General features: G+C 50.6%; 2 protein-coding genes and 1 non-coding gene across 16 annotated transcripts in view; 1 reads left to right on the top strand and 2 right to left on the bottom strand.

The window, feature by feature from the left end:
• Positions 1 to 40: 40 nt before the first annotated feature.
• Positions 41 to 8,426, bottom strand: RNH1 (ribonuclease/angiogenin inhibitor 1). 2 transcript variants are annotated; one of them, XM_031608972.2, is made up of 10 exons: positions 8,271 to 8,426; positions 6,870 to 6,975; positions 5,439 to 5,609; positions 4,689 to 4,859; positions 4,132 to 4,302; positions 3,531 to 3,701; positions 2,986 to 3,156; positions 1,725 to 1,895; positions 1,168 to 1,338; positions 41 to 833 (listed from the first exon to the last, which is right to left on the bottom strand). In XM_031608972.2, exons 2-10 carry the CDS (start codon positions 6,953 to 6,955, stop codon positions 746 to 748), a joined length of 1,371 nt encoding a protein of 456 aa, XP_031464832.1. In that variant the 5' UTR covers positions 6,956 to 6,975; positions 8,271 to 8,426; the 3' UTR covers positions 41 to 745. The 2 variants fall into 2 exon arrangements, with proteins under 2 accessions (XP_031464832.1, XP_031464833.1); XM_031608973.2 differs by having other exon boundaries at positions 8,283 to 8,413.
• Positions 8,427 to 12,817: 4,391 nt separating this feature from the next.
• On the bottom strand, positions 12,818 to 12,890 carry TRNAA-AGC (transfer RNA alanine (anticodon AGC)). Its single transcript has one exon. It is a non-coding gene; the product is annotated as a tRNA-Ala (tRNA).
• Positions 12,891 to 12,979: 89 nt separating this feature from the next.
• The window catches only part of LOC116239022 (USP6 N-terminal-like protein), a 67,641-nt gene continuing 59,647 nt past the window's right edge, over positions 12,980 to 20,973 (top strand). For 9 of the 13 annotated variants that reach the window (XM_090140673.1, XM_031609013.2, XM_090140672.1 and 6 more), the window contains exon 1: positions 12,980 to 13,086. The gene's annotated coding sequence lies outside the window, so the exon portion shown is untranslated. Of the gene's footprint in view, positions 13,132 to 20,973 lie in introns of all 13 variants that reach the window. The other 4 variants (XM_090140670.1, XM_090140667.1, XM_090140666.1 and 1 more) reach the window with 4 other exon arrangements.

Below are 20,973 nucleotides of genomic sequence, written 5' to 3'. Positions count from 1 at the left end.
ATGGATTAGATCTTATTTTTATAAGTAGAAGAATGAAGCATTTAATTATTTGCAAACAGATTTTAATAAAAACAACTGTAGAACCACTCTCGCCAGAGCAAACATATCAAACCATTTAATCTTCCCCCATACTAATAGAAACACACAGCATCTTTTGTTGGTAGGAAAAAATCACTCTTCAAGGGATGCTAATTCAGACTGTAAGCAGCTGAAGAGCCACTCCTTTCTCTCTCCTCCAGCAGCCTGGTCACTGCTGCTTTTCTAAGAGCTCCTCTAGGAAAAGGCAGTGGAGAGCTCCATTTTAAACTAAAAAGCACACTTGTTGGTTTTTGGCAAGCTCTCCCCAGAGACCTGGCAAAGGTACCCCCCTGCAACAATACAGGAGGTAGTTCTCCCCTTGCCTTTGGAAAGGAGCTCTCTTTAAAGCCTGACTAATATGTTGCAAGGGATTATAGGATTAAAGAGCTCCTAAAGGGTACAGCCCAGCTTCTAGCAGATGCCCACTATTTCTTTATTTCAAGGATAGCGATGCTGCAGTGTAAATGTACAACGCTCTCACGAGCCTCAGCGTTGGCAGATCCAGCGACACACAAGGCTTATCAGCTACCCAGACCCCCGCTCTGGGAATCCACAAGGCTTTTTTTGGTAAAAGCACGATCTATATTAAATTAATTAGCTTTATGTAAGAAAAGTTCAGATTAAGAAGAGGACGTTGTTTTGACTTTGCTCTGCAGGCAGCCATCACTCATGAAATGATCTTCACATCAGGCCTGGCCTCTTCCAGGGCTTTTAGTTCATCATTCACTTCAGGACCCCAGAAAATGTCGTACAGACTGAACCGAAACAAAAAAACAAGTTGGGTTAGTGGACATCCTCCCATTAAGGTCAGAGAGGGCAGAAAGACACACAGATGGCTGTCATGAGAAGACTAATTAACTGAAGGGGCCCCAGCTAGACTGCACAGTCCAGTCCAAATGCCAGTAAGACACCTGCATTGTTCCCTCCCCAGCATCACCATTTCCTCCTTCTTGGGTCTAATGGACCAAAGTAGATTCAGCTGCTACACCCATGCCATTTGGGAGGGATGGGGCACGTTTTGCAGCACGTAGATGGTGTTCCACCCCCCAGGATCACCCATTTGCCCATAGGAACACAAGCATTGCTCACATTAGCTGCTGTATCTTGCAGTTGGGGTTCCTCACGGCTTCACAGAGCTTCATCACACCTTCATCCTCCAGAGTGTTGTAGCTCAGGTCCAGCTCTATAAGGTTCTGCTTGGTGACCATGACATTAGCAAGCGTGGCACAGCAGGCCGCAGTGATATCGCAGTTGCCCAGCCTATGGGGAAAAGACAGAGAGGCCAGTACAGTGAGTGGTGGCTCCAGAGACACCCTATCAACCCCAGCTTGGGCTATGCTGGTGCAGCCCAGAGATTTCCACAGGTCAGCATCTCAGAAACATCAGCAGAGACTGCTATGTGGGTCCCCATGACACCTACTGATGCACCGTTGCATTGCACGTGCAAGACACCATGACTGTCAGGATACATAGAAGCAACCATGGCTTCCATTTGCTTGTGAGGTGGGATTGGTCTAGTTAAACATCAGTATGTGGTATGAATTGTTTTCCGTGAGCAAAAAACTCCACTGTTATCCCTCTCTGCATGCTGTGCTTGGAAGGGTAATGCAATGATGGAGGAGATGATCCCTTAGGGTGCACCTTACCATAGAGAGTGGATGTTGCAGTCGGGGTGCAGCAGCCCCTCACACAGGATCTCCACCCCAGCATTGCCCAGTTTGTTCTCACCAATGTGCAGGACTTGCAAGTGTTTGTTCACGCTTAGAACAGAGCTGACTGCTTTGCAGCAAGCAGCTGTGAGCCCGCATTCTCTAACCCTGCAAAGTAAAAACGACATGAGAACTCCATGGGATCTGGAGAGCATCAAGCACTGGTTGCTTCTTCATGTTTGCTTCAGAGGAGAGTGGGAAGAGAGGAACAGAAGCCTTCCGACAATTACTGAATTTTTCTCAATCCCTGCCTGCCTAACCCTTTCTAAGCAGCACTTCTCCAGCAGACAATGTTCGGGATCTTAATCTCAGAAAAAGAAAGGTGCTTGCCTGCAGACATCTGTGCTGCTCACAGTCACTCTCAGCCCCACAGGTGCTCCTGGGACACCTCACCAATTCCCACACCTCTGGGGTAGGGCAGGAACCACCGAGGCCAAGAGCTGAACCAGCAATGTAGGAAAGCTGAAGTGCTGCCTGCTAAAGTTTTACACGGAAGTACAATGTTCATTTCTAGGCTGTGCAGTACCAGACCATCCCAACCCATAACGGAATGCTGTCAGCAGAGAGGATGCTGATAATGCTTTTTGGCATTCAAGCATTCTCTGGTCAGATTTAGACCATCAAGTGTGCAGCACAGGTTTCAGTCCTGACTTTTATCCAGTCCTCCAAAGAGGTAGCAATTATACATTTCACTAATCGCCAAAGACAGAACCTTTTTTCTGCACTGTGCTACAGCTTTTCATGGAAGGCATTTTCTTGCCAGCTTTCTCAGGACATATACTTGAAGCTACAGTACTTGAGACACAAGCTTTCTAATTTTGGCTCCTCAATGAGAGCTTGCATTTCAGTGGAGAAGCTGAGATAGCTCATCACAACACTCATTTTGCTATTACTTCAGGCCTTTCAAACTTATGACACAACTTCTTAGTTGCCATTTGTGGCAGAATGAAATATATTAGGTGGAAGCTTTCCAAGTAACGCTTGGTCTCCTATTGCTTGTAACAGGATCACAGAATTGCAGGAGTTGGGGAGGGACCTCTGAAGATCATTTAATCCAATCCCCTGCTAAAACAGGTTGACTACAGGGCAGATATTCAAAGAAGTTTAGAAACACTACATCTAGTCAACAAATCTAAATCTTTTAGGTAAAAGATGTCTGAAGAACTATCCCAACTATGGCTTTATATTAGCAGCTCACCACAGCTCCTGGAGGTGAGCTTTGGGATCCTTGAGTGCCTGACACAGCATTTCCATTCCGGAGTCCCTCAGGTTGTTGTCTATCAGACTGACCTCTAGGAGGGTCTCTTTCGTACTGAAGACTCTGGAGAGATCTTTACAGCTAGCACTTGTGAGGTCGCAGTCCCATAACCTGCAGGGAAGAACAAAATATTATTTTGCCCCAATAATTATTTAGATTAGAAAACAGAGTTCTATATTAGCATTGTGAACTTCTGGTTACAGCATTTCATTTTCTTCTGTCCTTCACAAAACTCATCCATTCACACAAGCTTTCTCCTTACTCCCCATCCTTTGTACCAAAAGCTCTGCCTGGACCAGAAGATAAATCTGAACATTGACAGAGCTCCCACCCAACTCAGAGCAGCCATGAACTGGCAGCAGAGACACCTTTGTTTCACTAGGGGGTGTAACTGGGAAACTTTCCGCTTAGAAGCAAATGAGCAACGCGGTGCAGACAGCTCTCAGGCCGCCAGGGGGATTCAGGCACACGCTGTCTACACTTACCATAACTTCTGGATCTTGCAGTTGGGATGTAACAGTCCTTGGCACAGGAGGGCCAGCCCGGCATCTCCAATCTTGTTATCCCCCACAGCCAGATTCAGCAGAGAGGGCTTGTTGCTGAGAACCGCGCTGATATCCCGACAGCTATCACTGGTTATCCCACAGTTCTCCAGGCTGCAGAAACAAACACACATTGAGCTGCTGCTCCAGACTGGCTGCAATCCACTACCCCCAGTGTGGACAGGAAAAAGGCTGTGGAATGGTTCCCTGCTGCAAACTGGATGCCTTGACTGCTCCTCCACGCTCAGACACCAGCAAGTAGTTACAAGTTAAACTTGCAGTTATGAGTTTAACCTGGCACATGGGCTCACACTCTACCATTTGATGTAGGAGTGAACTCAGAATCACGTGATAGTTAAAAACAAACAAACACAAAACCTGAAAACCCTGGACATGCACTTTCGATTTCAACAGTTACAGAAATCTGAGCCAGCAAAATGCTGGCCTAAACTTCAAGCATTCCTGACAACAGTTTCTCTTTTCTAGGCTTGGCAGGAACAGCAGCAGGACTATCTGCAGTCAGAGATGACCATCTCCTCCTTACTGTAGTAACTCCAAGTCACAGCTCGCCTCCACTAGCCCCCGGCACAGCTGCTTCACAGCTGTATCTCCCAGCGTGTTGTTACTCAGGCTGAGCTCCTTCAGGGTGGGCTTGGCTTGCAGGGCAGCATTGAGAGCTTCCACAATATCAGCAGTGAGTTCACAATACTCCAGCCTGCAAGGAGAAAAGAAATCCAGGCAAAACCAAGTATTGAGTGTCTTGCTACCCATTCAACATTGGTAAAGTGTGCACTAGCCAGGGCAGAAAACGTGCTGGTGGGGTCTAATGTGGAAACCAGGCAGCGCATGAAATGAGAAAGAACCCTGGGATGTCAGAGACATCTTGCATTACTAGCCATCACCGCCAAGAGGGCTAAAATGCCTATGGGAACAGGCACCCAGCTATGAAGAATCCTCAAGACCCACTCCCATAAATTAATGTGGCCACATTCAAACAAAACAAAAAGAAATCCACAGCTGGCCACAGAACTGTGCTTGTCCCAAGGGCAAGCAAGACAAAGCTGAACTGCTGGACAACCAAAATGCCCAGTGGCTACTTACTGCAGCTTCTGCAGCTTACAGTTGGGGTTCATCAGCCCTTGGCACAGCACCTTCACCCCAGCAGTTCCCAGTTTGTTATCGCCCACATGCAGCTCTGTCAGTGACGGCTGTGCACTGAGGACGGAGCGGAGAGTCTCACAGCTGGCACTGGTCAGGTTGCAGTTCTGCAGCCTAAAGGAGAGGCAGTGGAGGTGAGAGAAATGCATCCCCACAACTACGGAGGCTCTTCTGGGAGAGGTGTGCCTGCTGAGGTTTGTCACTGGCCCTCTAGATAGCAGTCCATCCAGGTAAGTATCGTTATTTTAAGTATCCAGAGTAACTAAAAATAAAAATCTCATTCAATTTGGCTTAAAGCCCTGGACACACCATTTAGAAGTTTTATTGTATCCTACAAGAAGGATCTATGAAGCTGATCCTTCAGCTCTCAGGCTGGGAGAAGTTATGTGGCAACCAAGTTGTTATTGCTATAGGCTGTTTGAAGTTATGAGACATCATGCTCTTGTCATGGAGGAGAGTCATGCTTAGCAGTGCTAACTTTGAATTGGGTTTGGTTGGCTCCCAGGAACAACCTTTTGCTTGGTTCCTACAGACAGAAGCAAAAAAATGGCTATTTTCAAAGCATGTGATCTAGATAATGGCTGAGTTGCACCATCATGGCTCTGGTACTATGACCACACACCAGTTTGCCTTGTGACCTCATCTACAACGCTCTGCAAATATATCAGAGCAAGACAAGCAGTGGGGACTTACCACAACTTCTGCAAACTACAGCTCGGAGTCAATAAGCCTTTACTCAGGTAGTCAATGCCTGCATCCCCCAGCTCATTGTTGTTCAGCTTCAGCTCTTTGAGGGATGGATTCGTATGGATGATTGAGGAGAGATCCTTGCAGTTACTGCTGGAAAGATTGCAATCATCCAGCCTGAAAGAGAAGCAAACACAGAACACATTAGTCCTCAGAGTGGGTGTTAGGTTTTTCACCAGAGGGTGGTCAGGCACTGAAGGGACCGGTTGGCAGCTTCCCAAGACACAGGCTGTGCTATGCAAATGCAAGACTTATGCTCCTTTGGCAGGGCTGGAAGATGATGCACCCTCATCAGAACTTCACCAGCAACAAACTACCAGCATCTAAAGCCACATCTAGCTAGCAGCCAGCTTGCAAGCTGTTAGACTGGTTCTGCACCAACACCAGCCAAACTGCATCTTCAGCCAGGTTTCCCAGCCCCAGAGATGCACTTGGCAATCTGGTGTCCTGTGGATGAGTCATGGCCTCTCTCAAGCCCAACTCTCAGCATGCAGGAGTGTGCAGCACAGCAGGGGCATCTCCCAATGGGATTGTGTTCAACCCAGTTGAACAGCCCCCAACACAGCTACTCCCATTCACTATGCCTTGAGCATCTTATCCTCTGCTCAGGACACAGCTATTTCCCTGCCTTCTACTTACTACCCAAGGCAGCCTTCAGGAAGCCCACGAAGCTTGCCTGCAAAAAATACTCTTCTGAAAAACAACAGGAAGTTACCCTCAACCTGCCTGACCTTCTCCAATCCACAGCTGGCTGGATGTGGCCTATCCTCTCCAGCACAAGCAAGAAGATGCCAGCTCACAGAAGGTGAATTCCCAGCCAGCAGAGAGGGAAGCATGCAGAACAAATCTGAAACCTCACCCCATCCCCCAGTTTACACTATGAAGCACAGTTCCCCTCCAGCAGCTTGCTCAGCACAAAGGGTGGGCACTTCTGATGGCCGAGTGAAGAATCAAAAGATGGTGGCGTGTGGCTTGTGCATAACAATTAATGAACAGTCACTTGGCAGCATGTGAACTGCAGCCCAGAGAGCGTGCAATTTAATGAGCACAAAGGAGAGATGCCTTCCCCCACCAGAGGGATCTGACTGCCAAGAAAGACAGAATTACCAAAGTGATGGTCAAACGTGTAGGTAACCAACTGAGACATTGCCTGGCTGAGTGTGCACACCACACTACAACGGCAGCGTTCATTCATACTGACAGTTGCTTATCTCTAGACCAAAAAAAAAAAAAACCCCTTGCAAGACAGCTCTTATCTTTTTAATCAACAGGTTGTGCAAAAATATGTAGAACCATCCCTGCTCCCATGCAACTGTTAAGTCCCAAGCGAACAATACTGCAGCTCAGTTTCATCAGTGAAACACACTGCATTACTACCTGATGGTGCTGCAGGACTTCATGGTGGACAGAAGCTCAGCCCACCTCGATGGGTTCATCTCCTCACACTGGATGTCAAGGTCCATTTTGAAAGTTGAGAAAAGATCTGAAAAGTTTAAATTATTGTTATTTTTGCCATTGATCGAGAAGCAAGTGCAGCAACCCTCTTCAAACCCACACACTGCAGCTCTTTTCACTATCACAGAATGAATGCCTGTCCCCAAGAGTTGGAACACAGAGGTAAAGGAGAAGTGTTCCTCCACCACTCAGTTCCCAAACCTTGACAGGTCACTCCAGTTGGGCCAGTCAAAGTGCAAAGAGCAGGGCAAGCAGGGATCTCCTTTGCTCCACAGTCAGATGGCACTTCTGAATGAGCACAGACACAGCGAGTGCCAACAAACACGCAGGAGAGCACAGTGAGGCTGAGAGCTGAGCTCTGCTCTAAGCCTACAGTGGGTAGTGCTAAAGTCAGAGGTGACAAAAAAAAGTTTTGGCAACTTGGCCGTGCTAATATGACTCAGTCATGATTAGTCATGATGCAGTCAGATTCCAGGGAACTCATTTTTAAGAATATTGACCTCTTGAGTTATCACATTGGAATGAGGTAGTTGAAAAAAAAAGAAAAAGGAAAATCCCCAGCACTGCTGAGTGCTGTTCATCACTGCCCTTTCTCACTCCTGTCACCTCCAGTGCCACAAACACAGGGAGCTGCCTGGCACCCCAGTGCCACAGCCGCTGGGCTGTATGGGGGATGCAGGGATGCTCCGCACCCCAAATCTGTGCCAGGAGCGGCGCTGCCACAACGCATGGAGGAAACGGCAAGCTCCGGGACGGCACAACGGCGTGCAACTGGATGTGCAAGACAGGAACTGCTGTGCAACTTGGGCAAGCTGTGCTCTTTCGAAGGGTGGAAGCCCCGACTGAAAGCAGGACTCGGTCAGGCAATGCCGGGGGACGGGCAGCTGGGCCCCACGTATATACAGGCGGGGTAACGCGGTGCCAGCGGCCGGGCCGAGCCAAACCGGTGGAAAGAAGCGAGCAAACAGCACAAAGTGTTGCACAACCCAGCCAACATCTCCAGCCCGCTCGCCGCATTCTTCTTTTCTCCCCCCGCGATCACAAAGGGCTCCCGCTGAGCGGGCACCGCTCGGAGCATCCCCGGGCCCCGCTCCCCGCCGCCCCCTCCCAACTCCCGGCATCCTCCCTCCCTTCCCGCATCGCGGTTAACATTTAACGCCGGCAGTTGCCGAGAACCCCGGAGTGCGGGAAGCAGCGCCGTGACCGGTGACGAGCTCCCCCCGGACAACCTTCCCCCCCGCCATCCGGACCCGCCGCTTCCCGCAGCGCTCCCGCGACCCTCGGCTCTCTCCCCGCTCCCCGCTTGCGGCCACGCCGCCGTACCTCCGCCCGCACCTCCGCGGCCTGGCCCTACCCACGACCGCCGAGCCGCCGCCGCCGCCGCCGCCCGACCGCAGCGTCCGCCCGTCCCGTTCCGTTCCACTCCGCTCCGCTCCTCCCTGCAGGGCGGCTCCGCGCCGCCGGACGGGGAGGAGCGCGTCTCCCGCTCCTCCTTCCCTGCTTCCCTTTCCTCTCTCCTCAGTGTTTTCTTCCCGTCGTCTCTCTTTTACCCCCTTTCTCTCCTCCCTCTTCCCTTTTTTCCTGTACTGCCTTCCCTTGTTTCCCCTCTCTTTTCTTTCCCCCTCTTCCTTCTCCTTTCTTTCCCCTTCCCTCTTTTTCCTTTCTCCCCACTCTTTTCTTCCTCTTTTCTCCCTTCTTTCTAATCCTTTCTCCCTCATTACCCTCTACCCCTTTTCCCATTTTTCCCTATTTTCCTCTTTCCCCCCCCTCTAATCCCCCACCCTCAGAGCAGAGGCACCAGGGCACATCGCTGTAGAGAAGCGATGCACAAGGGACCAGAGGACCAAAAGTTACACGTTGAGATATCCTTCTTGGACTGGGAGCCGACTCCTTCCTACGGGCCATCTGGGGACAACAACAAAACCCATTCCTCAGTGTTCTGGTGGCTGCCTATGGGGGCAGCTTGAGGGGCACGTGTGGTGCCCTCTGCGCCCTCTACCAGCCCCGGTGGCACAGTTTTCTCCCCTGCTCCCTCCATCAGTGCTGCTTCAAGTGCTTTGAATTGCAACCCTGGGCTGCACGCACCCATCCAACTCTGTGTACGTGGCCGGGGCTGGGGCACGCTCATCATCACCCAGTTCTCTTCCTCTTCCCACTACTGGCCGCTCCCCAACTTGCTGTTGTTTCCTGGTACTTCTAATCATGGTGAAAACTCTTTCAGCCTTTCACAGGGCAGGGAAAGACTGCAGAGTGCTGAGAGCTCTCTGAATGACACACTGAGCTACCCCCCCTCACCAACCAGAATCTTGGCTTCTCTGATGTTTGTACTCCCACAAAGCACCCCGTGCCCCCAGCTCGCTTGACAGCTCTCTGACACAGCAGCCCCTGTTCTAAAACCCTTTGGTGCTCCCCTTTGCTAACCAAAAGGGAAATTTTAAGGAGCTCCCAGGCCCGTTGCCATGCTGATACATACCTCTCTGCTCAGGTCTGTGTGGTGAACAGGCAGGTGTTTTCCTTTTGCTGTTACTATGCAACCTCTGTTGTTGTGCACGTGGTATCTGCTAGAGGGAGAAGGGCACTGTTGGGTTGTGGTTGTGTTTTTCCTCCTTGGTGTAGAAGGAGGCTGCAGAATAGGTGGCACCGAGGATCACTGCCCTGTTTCATTGCAAATTCCAAAGGCTGGCAGTGGTTGCAGCAGGATGTGGTCTGACAGTGGTGCCAGAGCAAGCTTCCCACAAAACCCAATGGTCACAGAGGCAGTTTATGAATGGCCATTTGTCCCTGCGACCTGTGCCAGGAGTCATACTTCACACCTGGCTGTCCTCTAGCCTGCAGCCTTGGGTCATCGGATTCCTGTAGGGGCAGGAGAGTGGCTGCATGGACAGCCCTGTGTGGGTGTGATAACAGCACAGCAAGCCTGCAGCCCTGTTTTGCATTCTTTTCTCATCTCTTTCCTCCCAAGGTCTGAGTTTGTCTGAGCTGGGTCATGAGGACCATGTAAGGGATAAGAGGATGTGTGGCTTGGGGATGGCACGAGCCATCCAGCAGATGACCAACAGAAGTTGGGTGGGGAAGGATGCTGCAGGCAGTGGGGAATGGCTGCTTTTGCCTGGTGGGAAGGCCATGAGCATAAGGAAGTCTGTGGAAGAGGCTGCAATAGTGCTCTGAAATTGCATCTTATTGCTCATCCCTACACACAGCATGGAGAGAGCAAAACACAGAGCAGTACAGGAACACAGTAAGTGCACAATGCAGGAGATCTGCTGGCTTGGGGAGCCAGAAACCCCTTTGCCCCCTTGGCTGACCTCACTGTGGGGACAACTTGGGGCATCTTGGGAACAATCAAATGGCATTTCTGCAGCAGACAGGGTGTCCCACTCACGGATCACAATACACCCCAGGGGAAATGGTGCACACCTGCCTCCCAGCTGGGTTTCTCTCTTCTTTAGGCTGGCATTAAGGAGAGCACACCAGTATCCACGGGAGTTGGAACTAGATGATCTTTGAGGTCTCTTTCAACCCCTATGATTCCATGGACATAGGCAGGGCAGCCCTGTGTCCTGGAGAGGTCGGGACACATCTCTGCATTTAAGATGACTTCATTTTAAAGCTGATGTCCATATGCACATGACCTAGAGCAAGCAATCCAGACGGCTACTTAAATTGTCTCAGAATTAAACTCATTAGCATAAGCTGAAAGCTCTGTCTTTCTGCCCTCCAGCACTCTGCCATTCTGTCCTCTCTGCTCTCACCATGCCTTTGTGCATGCGCTTAATTGCAATTAAAAACATTCAAATTTTCAGGGTAGTGACAGCTCTTTTTCTAGCATAACTGTGTGATGCCTACCAGCAAGCCGTGAGTTGTGGCAGCGAGTTGTAGGAATGCACACAGCCCCATCTGTCACACTCAGAGCCCAGGTTTGGCCGTTGGCACTTCCTTCCTCTCTCTGTCAGCCCGTCCTTCTGCCTGAGAGCCATTTGTTCCTAGAGCTTGTGAAGATTTGTGGGGGGAGCAAATGCAGAACGCGGGCCATTCCTTGAGAGCCAGCAGGCCGATAAAGCTCTTGGAAGAGAAAAAGCAGCCCCAGCATCTGTGGAGCCGGGGTGGAGAATCTGATAGCAGGACTCAGCCACAGTGCCCCAGGAACAGCACAAGGGAGGTCGAGCAGCACATGCTGCTGGCAAGCAAGTGGCCGGGGGCTGCAAGCTTTGAGCTCCTGGCAAATGGGAGCAAATGCTCCCCAGCTGCATGTGTGCAAACATATGGTGGCTCTGTGCTGTGACGGCTCAGCAGAGATTCCCACAAGAAAGCCATTAGGAGGAATGTTTGGCTCTCTGATGTGGTCGTCTTGTTCTCATAATAGAAAAGCTGCTCTCTTTGTTTCGTGCTGCGTCTATTTTGGGGGTGGGGGCTGTTATAAGGAAATAGTGCTTTGAGTATTTGTGCAATATATTGTCCTAAGGCGTACAGTTTCTGGCTGTGGTCACCGCTAGGTTGGACAAGAAGCATGCTGTTAGTTAACGAGAGAGGCTCCAGAGCTCTGAGCTGGTGAAGGATCTGCTCAGCACAGCAGCAGCCGAGCTGCAGAGGGCGGTGCAGCCCCAGCTGTGCACATTCGGGCTCTCGCTGCTGCAGTCACCCAGGGGACACAGGACCAGGGCTGGAGCGGGTGAATGGGTGAAGCTGTTCTTTGCAGGTAGTGGGGGAAAGAGAGAATTGGACCATAAATACACCCATATTTTGCCTTGGAGTCTCCTTACATCGGCTGTGCAGCAGCTGGTGAAAGAGGAGGCTGTGACAGATCTCAAGTTCCCATTAAATCCTGCTGCACACGAATATTTGAACCATTTATACAGCTTTGAAGACTGCTGAAGTGACAGCTGGTTATTGCATGAGTTTGTCCAGGACTCCAAATCCTCAGTATAAATCACTCTTAAAAGATGAAAACAAACTCTTCACCTCCATTCACTCATCTGCCTTTCAGACCTCGGTCTGGCTGTTATCATTTTCTGGAAGGGGCTGGGAGGTATCAGAAGAGCAGTCTCTCTCCACTGAGAATCTATGGAAATTTATACAAAATGATCACTTCACAGAAACACATCCTCTTTTCAACCCAGAACTGTCCTACTTGCACGGCTTTGCAGCTTAAAAGGAAGGGTGGTGGGGACAGAATGATTTTCAAAGAGTGTGGTTACAACCTGCACAAGGAGAAGTGCACACGGTCCTCAGCCAGGGTACAGCACTGCCCTAACTGTGCAAGAAAATTGTGGCAGTGCAGTATGGCCCTGCAAAGCCTGTTTGTGTGAGGCGATCCTCCCCCTGTACTCAGCACTGGTGAGGCTGAACCTTGAGTGCTGTGCTCAGTGTTGAGCCCTTCACTCCAAGAAGGACATTGAGGCCTTGGAGCGTGTCCAGAAAAGGGCAATGGAGCTGTGTGGGGTCTGGAGTACAACTCTGATGGTGAGGGAGCTGGGATTGCACTGGGGGCAGGGGTTAGATTGGATATTAGGCAAAAATTCTTCACGGAGAGGGTTGTGAGACATTGCAGCAGGCTGCCCAGGGCAGTGGCTGAGTCACCATCCCTAGAGGTATTTAAAAGACATACAGATGTGGTCCTTAGAGAAGTCGTACACCTGTCAGTGCTCAGTCGGACTTGATAACCAAAGAGATCTTTTCCATCCTAAATGGTTTCTACAATTCTATCAATCCTTTTTAAAAGAATATGTAAAAAGATTTTTTTTTAATAGCAAAATACATTTACAGATCATAAGGACAGACCTCTTACGATCGCGTCGCCCATCTCCAGCCCCCAACCTAAGAAAGCTGAAATAAACGGAGGTGTCTTGAGTGTAGAGTGAGGGAAGAAAAACTGGAGAATGCGGGCATCGATCCCGCTACCTCTCGCATGCTAAGCGAGCGCTCTACCATTTGAGCTAATTCCCCATCCGCTGATCCAGCTGTCTCGTGCCTCTCCTATTCTCGTCTCGCGAGACGCTCCCGCCCCGCTGGAAACACCCGGCCCCGCGCGGCCTCCCACTGCGCCTGCGCGAAAGAGCGCGCGGGCCGGGCCGGGCGTTGGGGCGCGCGCCGGAGGATGGGATGCGCGGCGAGGCCGGGAGCTGCCGGCCGCCCGCCTGCGGTGAGGAGCGGAGCATCGCGGGGCTTCGTGCGGGAGGATGTCGGTGTGTGTGAGGGTGTCCGGGCGGGGGATGCGGGGTCTTTGAGCGCCTCTGCCGCTCCTCACGGGGTGCCCGCGGTGTTGCCACCGCATCCCCCGTTCCCCGCGCGGAGAACCCCCGGAAGGGAGCTGCGGACCCTCGAGGCGGGGAAGTCGTTGCGTCCTCTGCCGCGGATACAGCGGGGCGCCTTCCCTCCGCGGGGGCGTCCGGGCCGCGTGGCGGCTGCGGGACGGCGGGGCGGTGCGTGGCACAGCGGAGCGGTGCGTGGCACGGCGGGGCGGTGCGTGGCACGGCGGCGCGGAGCGGGCGCTGCGCCGGGACTGCGGGAGCGGCAGCGGGTCCGGAGCTGTGCGGCTGTGCTGCGGGAGGCGCCGGCGTGTAGCTCCGCTCTTCTGTTGTTTATCGCTCTTCCTTGACAGGTTCTGGGCTGGGGATGGGTTTTGTCTCACGTTAGTATCTGCTATTTTATCGAGACCACTGAGAAGTTTTTGTCTACGTATCCCTTTTAATGTTTTGTCTTTCTTTGAAGGGCCCAAGCAGCACGCTTGCAGCTCTTCAGAAGCCCTCCTGCCTCTCGCTGCTTGTTTTCGTGGCTGCGGGCTGCTCTCTTGCTTGTGTTTCAGCCAAGGGGACATCAGCCAGCAAACACATTTATCTTCAAAAAAACCCCAAATGGCAGCGACCAAACAACCGCCACCACACCCCTCCGCAGCCTGCCTTCCTGACTGACTGCGAGCTTGACTCACAGTTCTGACAGTGCTGTACCTTAGCCATTATTTTAACCCCATGTGAGCTTTCCCCCTGCTTGCCAGCCTGGAGAGCATTGCACGTGCATCATTCCTTTCTCAGTCGTCCTCCTCTCTCTTTGACATTGGTCCCGCTGAGCTGCAGGACCGTGCGCTCTTGCCTTTCACTTTTTTTTTATGCACAGAAACAGGGAGGTTTTTGTGAGTATCCCTCCTGGCAGACCCCACCCGCCTGAGGTGCCATGGTGTTTCCCCTGCTTAGTTTTTGCAAAGCATCTGCTGGGCTCTATAGAGTTGGAAGAAATATTTCGTGCTGTGAGTTGGCTGCACTTTGCACAGATGCTCTCAGATGTGAGGTTTCACCTCCTCAGTGCTGCGAGGGTTTTTCCTGTCACGAGGCAGCCTGCCTTCCTGCCCCCTGTGCTGCGGAGAGCAGCTGCAGAGCAAGTGCAGGTGTGGGGCACGAGGGCACTGGCTTCAGCTGTGCTCCATCAGCCGCATCCCCGATCTCCCTCATTTTCCTCATGTACGATGCAGGCAAACACTGAGAGCTGATGGATCTCCATCTTCTACTCGTGCTCCCTGCGTGTGACCGAAGTCTCTTTGCAGGTGTCTAGGGAAGAAAAGCCCTAATCTATGGAAACTTTGTGCAAAGAACTGTCCCTAGGGATGCTGAGTTGCAACACACTCTGGGCTTTGCAGTAGGCTTGCTTGCTGCATCTCTGTTGGCTTTTGGTGGCTTGTGCTCCTACTTGACTTTTTTGAGGTAGTGCAGGGATGATTTAAGGGACTAGGTCATGCCACGCTGCATGTTGCTCAACATGGCTATGTGATAATTCATGCAGGATGGAATCACAGAATCATAGGGGTTGGAAGATCATCAAGTTCAACCCCCTACTAAAGTAGGTTTACACAGGAAAGTGTCCAGGAGACCCTCCAACGTCTTTGAGCAGACTGTTCCAGTGCTCTGTCACGGTAAAGAAGTTCTTCCTCATGTTCAGGTGGAACTTCCTATGTTGCAGTTTGTGCTCGTTGCCCCTTGCTCTATCACTGGGCGCTGTTAAAAAGAGCCCAGCCCCATTCACTTGACTCCCACCCTTTCAATATTTGTAAGCACTGATAAATCCCCTCTCAGTCTTTCAGGCTGAAAACTGTCGCAGGTTTCTCAGCCTCTCCTCATAGGCGATGCTCCAGGCCCCAGACATCTTTGTGACCCTCCACTGGACTCTCTTTAGAAGTTTCTCATCTTTCTTGAACTGCCCAACTGGTCTCAGTACTCCAAATGTGGCCTCACCTGGGCAGACTAGAGGGAGAGGACTACCTCCATCAACCTGGCCATGCTCTTTTTAACATGCCTCAGGATGCCATTGGTCTTCTTGGCCACAAGGGCACACTGCTGGCTCATGGTCAACTTGTGGTCAGCTGTTGGTCAATCAAGACACCCAGCTCCATCTCTGCAGAGCTGCTCTCCAGCAGGTCGGCCCCTAACCTGTACTGGTGCATGTTGTTATTCCTCCCCAGCTGTAGGACTTTGTGTTTGCCCATGTTGAACCTCATGCAGGGCAGTGTCTGTGGTGAAGTCTTGGCTGCTTTGCTGTGATGTGCCTTGCGAAGAGCGGTCTCTGTTTTGTGCAACGCTTTTGGAACAGATGCCAGGACTTGTGCACTTTCTGCAGCTGTGGGATGGCTGGATGTGTTCCTCAGCCATGGGCTTGCTCGGGCACCACTGGCACACATTCCCATCCTGTGCTGCATGAGAGCTCAGTGAGACTGGAGGATTGCTGATGCGGGGTCTGGGTGTTCCTAGAGAGATACTGATTGTCCTGGACAGCTCGTGTTTTCTTCTTTTATTCCAAGCCCTCGTCATGTGTTGGGCTCATTAGGGCAGACGGCAAAGCTGGGCAGGCAGTGTGGATGGAGTTGGATGGAGCTGGCCAGCTGCCACCCTATCCCACCTCGGTAAGGCTGAGACAGCATGCCTGCTAATTCCATTAATGGTAGCCCCGTGCCTGGGAGATAGATGCAATTCTACCATAAAGCCTGTGCACAGCCTTGAACTGACAGGATTTGCTGGTTCTCCCCGGTGTGCTGCTGTCAGCGTACCCCTGACTTACCCACAGCTTGTATTTAAAAGTGTAGATGTCAGCATAAAGATTGGGTAGTGGAAAAAATCACTATGAAATGTGTGTGAAGAAATGCTTGGCTCTGGAGCCGTGCTGCCTCTTGGAGCCCAGCAGTCTGCTTGTCGTGGATTGTACCACAAATGAAGGCTTCCTGCTTTAACTCGTGGCATGCATGATGACATAGGGCACAGACAGCAGCTGGGAGATGGCTTGAAAGGGACGTGTCCCCAACGAGCTCTGTGTGATGGCAGGGCAGATAGCATGGAAGTGTTATTGTGTGTGTGTCAGATTGGGGTGAAAGCTTGTGAGTGCATTGGAGCCACAGCAGGAGTTTTAGCACATTTAGCACATCCTCTGCATGTTTTTTGGTGGTGTGGCCCGCACTTGATTTCAGAGGTGGCTCTCCTGGCTGGTTCTTTTCCCAGTTTGATTTTTTTTTTCTGTTTGCAGACCGCATCTTCCTGTCTGCAGTCATATAATATACTCTAGTGGCAGGGTATTATCCGCGTTGGAAAGGAATGGTTAATTGGGATATTTTTAGCTCTCCTCGTGGCTTGGATCCTGGAAATCAGGCACAAGAGCCAGCGCTGTCTGACCATTCAGCTTTACACAGTGTGAAGATGGAACGCAGCAGGACTTCATCAAACCTCAGCTCTGGTTCTTAAATCTTCTGCCCCACGGCAGCCGCATTCCTTGGGACTCAGCACGTGGGCTGGGGGCATGCTTAGAATCATAGCATCATTAAGGTTGGGACCAAGTGCTACAATCGTCTACTCCAGCTGTACTTTATGTCCTTTTTGCTCGCGTTTTAATATAGTTGTGTGACTTTCCCAAAGTGAAAATTTTCAGCATGTCCTTCCCTGTTTTAATCGCTGTTAATCTCAGCAGCAAATCTGTGCTGGCAGTAAGTTGCCAATGATTTCAGTACAGAGCAGGCAGGAGGGCACTTGGTAAGAGAAGGACTGGTGTGTTTAGGGATTTCAGGCAGAAATTTAGTTTCTTGAAAACCTGTCATTGTAGTCTCTGGTTGTGTTGTTCTTACCGTCTTGCTTCTTCCCTCCCCCCTCAGTTTCATGAGTCAAAAGCAGCAGTGAGAGCATCGCTGCCAGAACAGAGGTGACTTACCAGGGAGGATGTAATGTGGGTGGTAAACTTAGAAGTAGGTCACAAGCTCTGCATGTTTTTACTGGTGCCGATTGCGGTGCTAACCAGGTATGGTTGCCAAAACTGTTTCAAAGCATTGGTATTTTCTTGGCCTGCTGATTTGTCTCATGAGTTTCACAAGGAAACCTGTAGCTCAGCGTTGATTTGCTTGGTGGCTCTCACGTCCCTGGTCCTCAGTTAAATCACCTCTCGGCTGCTTGTGCCAAGGCAACAACGGCTGGGCTGGTCCTGTGCTGGCACTGTGCTTTACTGAAGTATTTTTGAGTCACATCTGCATCCCCATCAGATTGCTGCATCATTTCCCAGGTGGCTGAGCTGTTGCTGTCCCAACCTATCACACAGCTCCCTGGGAGAAGGGCTGGTGCTGGCACCACTGGCCTCCCAGAGACTCCCAGCCCATGCTCCTGTTTGCTCTCCACATCTGGAAGTTGAGCTAGCGGAGCCTGGTGGTTGCCTCACCCTTTGACAGCCTTAAGCTGAAGTATCAGTCCCACAGCAGGCTTTATGGGTGCTGTCTCTGCCTGGCTTCCTTGAACTAAGTTCCCTTTGTGCTCAAACTGCCATAGCACTGCAAACCGACCTCGTGGATGGGCTGAGACTAGAGATTGCTAGACTATTAGTGCTGGCTGGGCTGTACCATGATGTATGTTGAAAATCCACAAGCAACTGGATATTCATGTGCCAACATCAGGGAGCCAGCTCCTCTGGGTCCTCCCTTATTTCCGAGCCTAGAGACCTTCTGGCACTGCATCTGCTCAGCCCTGAGGAGCTCAAGAGGTGACCTGGCAGCTCCGTGCTGATGCTTTCGTGTGTGAAGGGACCCAGTGGAGGCTGCTTGGGGTGAGATCAAGTGGGTGGGGGTGGAAAGTGGGAGGATGTAAACTGGGGCTTTTGGAAAACTGTGGAAGATTTGACTATGGGAGTTGTTTGACTTGAGGCTGTGCTTTCAGCTTAGTGGAAACAAAAACTTCTCCTCCAGTATAGGCAGGCAAGAACCTTGCAGGTCTACCTCCATCCAAACTGGGGAGCTTTGTGCTGTGGCTTTGTGATAAAAACCCCTGCAGCTGCCGAAAGGGAGGGATCATCCTGCTGCTTATCAGGCTCCAGCCCTGCTCCTTCGTGGCCAGCTCTGAGGTGTGTCAGACCTGCCAGTGAGCCCATTTAATTGAGAGGGGCAAAAGGGAGCTGTTTGAGATAGTGTCCTGCCCAGCATGAGAGCTGTGGCTTCAGCGGGTTGCGGCTGACTTGAAAATGCCTGCTGATATCTGCTGTGTTAAAACTGCCCTGAATTAATCAGTCAGGTTTGTCTGGTTGCTTTGTTTTCTTGTAACTGATGTAAGACGAATTTCTGCCGAGGCAAAAGCTCAAGATTTACAATAAAATTTATGGCTTTGTTAAAGATGCTTCGGGATATTTCTGGGGAGTGCATGTGCTCTACATGGTAACAGTTATCAGGAGAACTGAGAACAGGGCGTTTGGAGATGCTTGGTTGGTTAATTGATTTGAATGCCATGGAAACTCAATGCCTTGTGCTGTTTTCAGGGAAGAAAACCCCAAACATATAAAGTAGAGAAGCAGCACTGGGTATTTCTGTGAAGGGTGAGACTTGAGTGTAAGGGTTTTAACTGTGCTTTTCTATCCATGCTGGGTGCCAGCAGAGCTGGTGGTTTTGGGGTGAGGGTGCAGAAGAGATTGCTCCCAGCTCAGAAGCAAGACTAGCCTGGAGGCCTCATGGTGGTCGTGTCAGGAACTGTGTGACTAATGCTGCATAATCCTTAATAAAATAAAAAAAGAGAGGGAGAGATGAGCTCTGCCTCATTTGTCTCTGAGAACCAGGGACAGAAGAGCTAGGTAGAGCTGTTGCTCAGACGGATGGTTGTAAGTAGATGATACTTCTGGGTACACTGTCATTTCTAAGCCTACAGATGTATAAGCTCCCTCCGTGTAGCATGGCTTCGTGGCTTTTACTTCTTCCATTTGTGCTTTTGCTGGTTTTGATGGTGAGGTCTCCTGCTTGCAGCCCTCGATCCCTGAGCCTCCACCCATGCAGCTGGAGAAAGAGTGGGCTGGGGGACATTGGAGACATGAGCCTGGCACTTGGGGCTGTGACAGCCTTGAAAACATCTGGATGTTTTTGAACTTTGATACTGCAAAGACCTGTATGTATTTATTGTCAGCATGCTGCTGTCTGTTTTCCTTAAGAGCTTTTGCTAGATCATTGGCATATGTCTGGTGTCTGGCCTTGCTCTTTTCCTGAAAACCTTTTGAGAACACCCTTCAGCTATGGCAAACTCACAGCAAAAGAAAACACCCACCCATATGTCCTGCTGTTCTTCGTTAAGCCACAAGATTTACGCAGCTGCAGTGTGTGTGGCTGTTAGGGCATATCAGCCCTATCTGTAGATATCAAGAGGTACATCACCTGGCTGTTTCCAGTGGGTTTGCAGAAAAGTGAGTGGCCGGGGCATGTTCAGCAGTGAATGGAGCTGTTAAAGTGGTTTTGAGTGACTTATCCTGTGCTGAGATGTGCATCAGGAGGGGTTAGTTTTTCCCAGAGCTGTGCCATAGCTTGAAAGTCTCACCTATGTTTCCAGTTGTACCACTGTGCCATCTTTCCTGGGCCATGCTTCCTATCAGCTTAGCTGATGGCAAACTGCTCCTGCCAGGAATCGGTATCCTTTCCCTTTTTTTATTTTCTTCTTTCTGGGATGATTTCTGGTTGGCAGCAACTGTGGTTCATTTGATCCACAAATGTGAAGTAGATGACTGAGACAAGAAGGAGGGAAAAGGCTGTGCTGCCTATTTTGGAACAGTGAAATTGTGTTCTTTGCACCCCAAAGGTGTGAGAGGAAACCTGAGTGCTGGGGCCCTCCTGTCTCCACCATGAACAGTTGCTGTGTGTGAAGGAAGGTCTGCTTTTTCAGTTTCATGGGAGTGGTGGGGAAAAAAGCATGTTTTAGAGTACACTGATAAATTCCATGAGGTTTTGGAAGATGGAAAAGGCTATCCTGGAAGAGTTGGAGGTCCTGTGGGATGGGATAGCATCAGTGGGAGTGAGCACCGCATACTGAGTGCAGCCATGTCCTGCAGGAAGCTGGGTGCTGATTTCACTGTAGACTTGTTCTGCTGCAATGTGTGCTAACGCTTCTGAGAGGCTTTGAAGTTGGTAAAGTCCTTTGAGGTGTGCTGCTGAGAGACAGCAGAGTAACAGCTGAAAATGTTCAGCTTCCCAATTAACCCAGGGGAGTTCTCCCCCCAGAAAGACATTAAGCTCAGCTCTTAAATAAAACATTTCTTTCAAATGTATCAAGCAGAGCATTTCTCTGCTTAAATACACTGCAGATGTGGGCATGATGTCTTAGCCCCTCTCTGGGAGGGAACAGGACAAATTCTGCCATCTTGTTCTCTGGCCATAGGCCTAGGGGTAGGTTTATTTTCATGCTTGCCTTGTTATAAACATTTATCTGACCCGTCTCGGGCTGAAGAGCTGTCATGTTAGGTGCTCACTGTTAGCGTATTGCTTCCCTGATGATGACTTTTCAAGTTCTGAGGGCTGTGGAGCCTGAATACTTTTGATATCTCTCTTGGTGTGCTTCCATACCCTAGGAGTTAGTCAAACGTGCTTGTATTGGAGGGGATTGCACATCATTCCTGTTAAAAGCCACATAGAAACTAAGTCTTGCTGTAGTCTGTGGTAAGTCCAGAGCTCTTTGCTTGAGCTTAAAGATGCTGGTGTTGCAAGACCATCACTGGCAGTCCTTAGGAGAGGGGAAGAAGATCACCATGAGCCTCTTAAACAAAACTTCATGATTTC

Source organism: Phasianus colchicus, chromosome 5 (assembly GCF_987193195.1).
Source record: "Phasianus colchicus chromosome 5, bPhaCol1.hap1.1, whole genome shotgun sequence".
Classification (NCBI taxonomy): domain Eukaryota; kingdom Metazoa; phylum Chordata; class Aves; order Galliformes; family Phasianidae; genus Phasianus; species Phasianus colchicus.
Note: the sequence above shows the minus strand (reverse complement) of the source record. Positions and strands in the feature narration are given on the sequence as shown.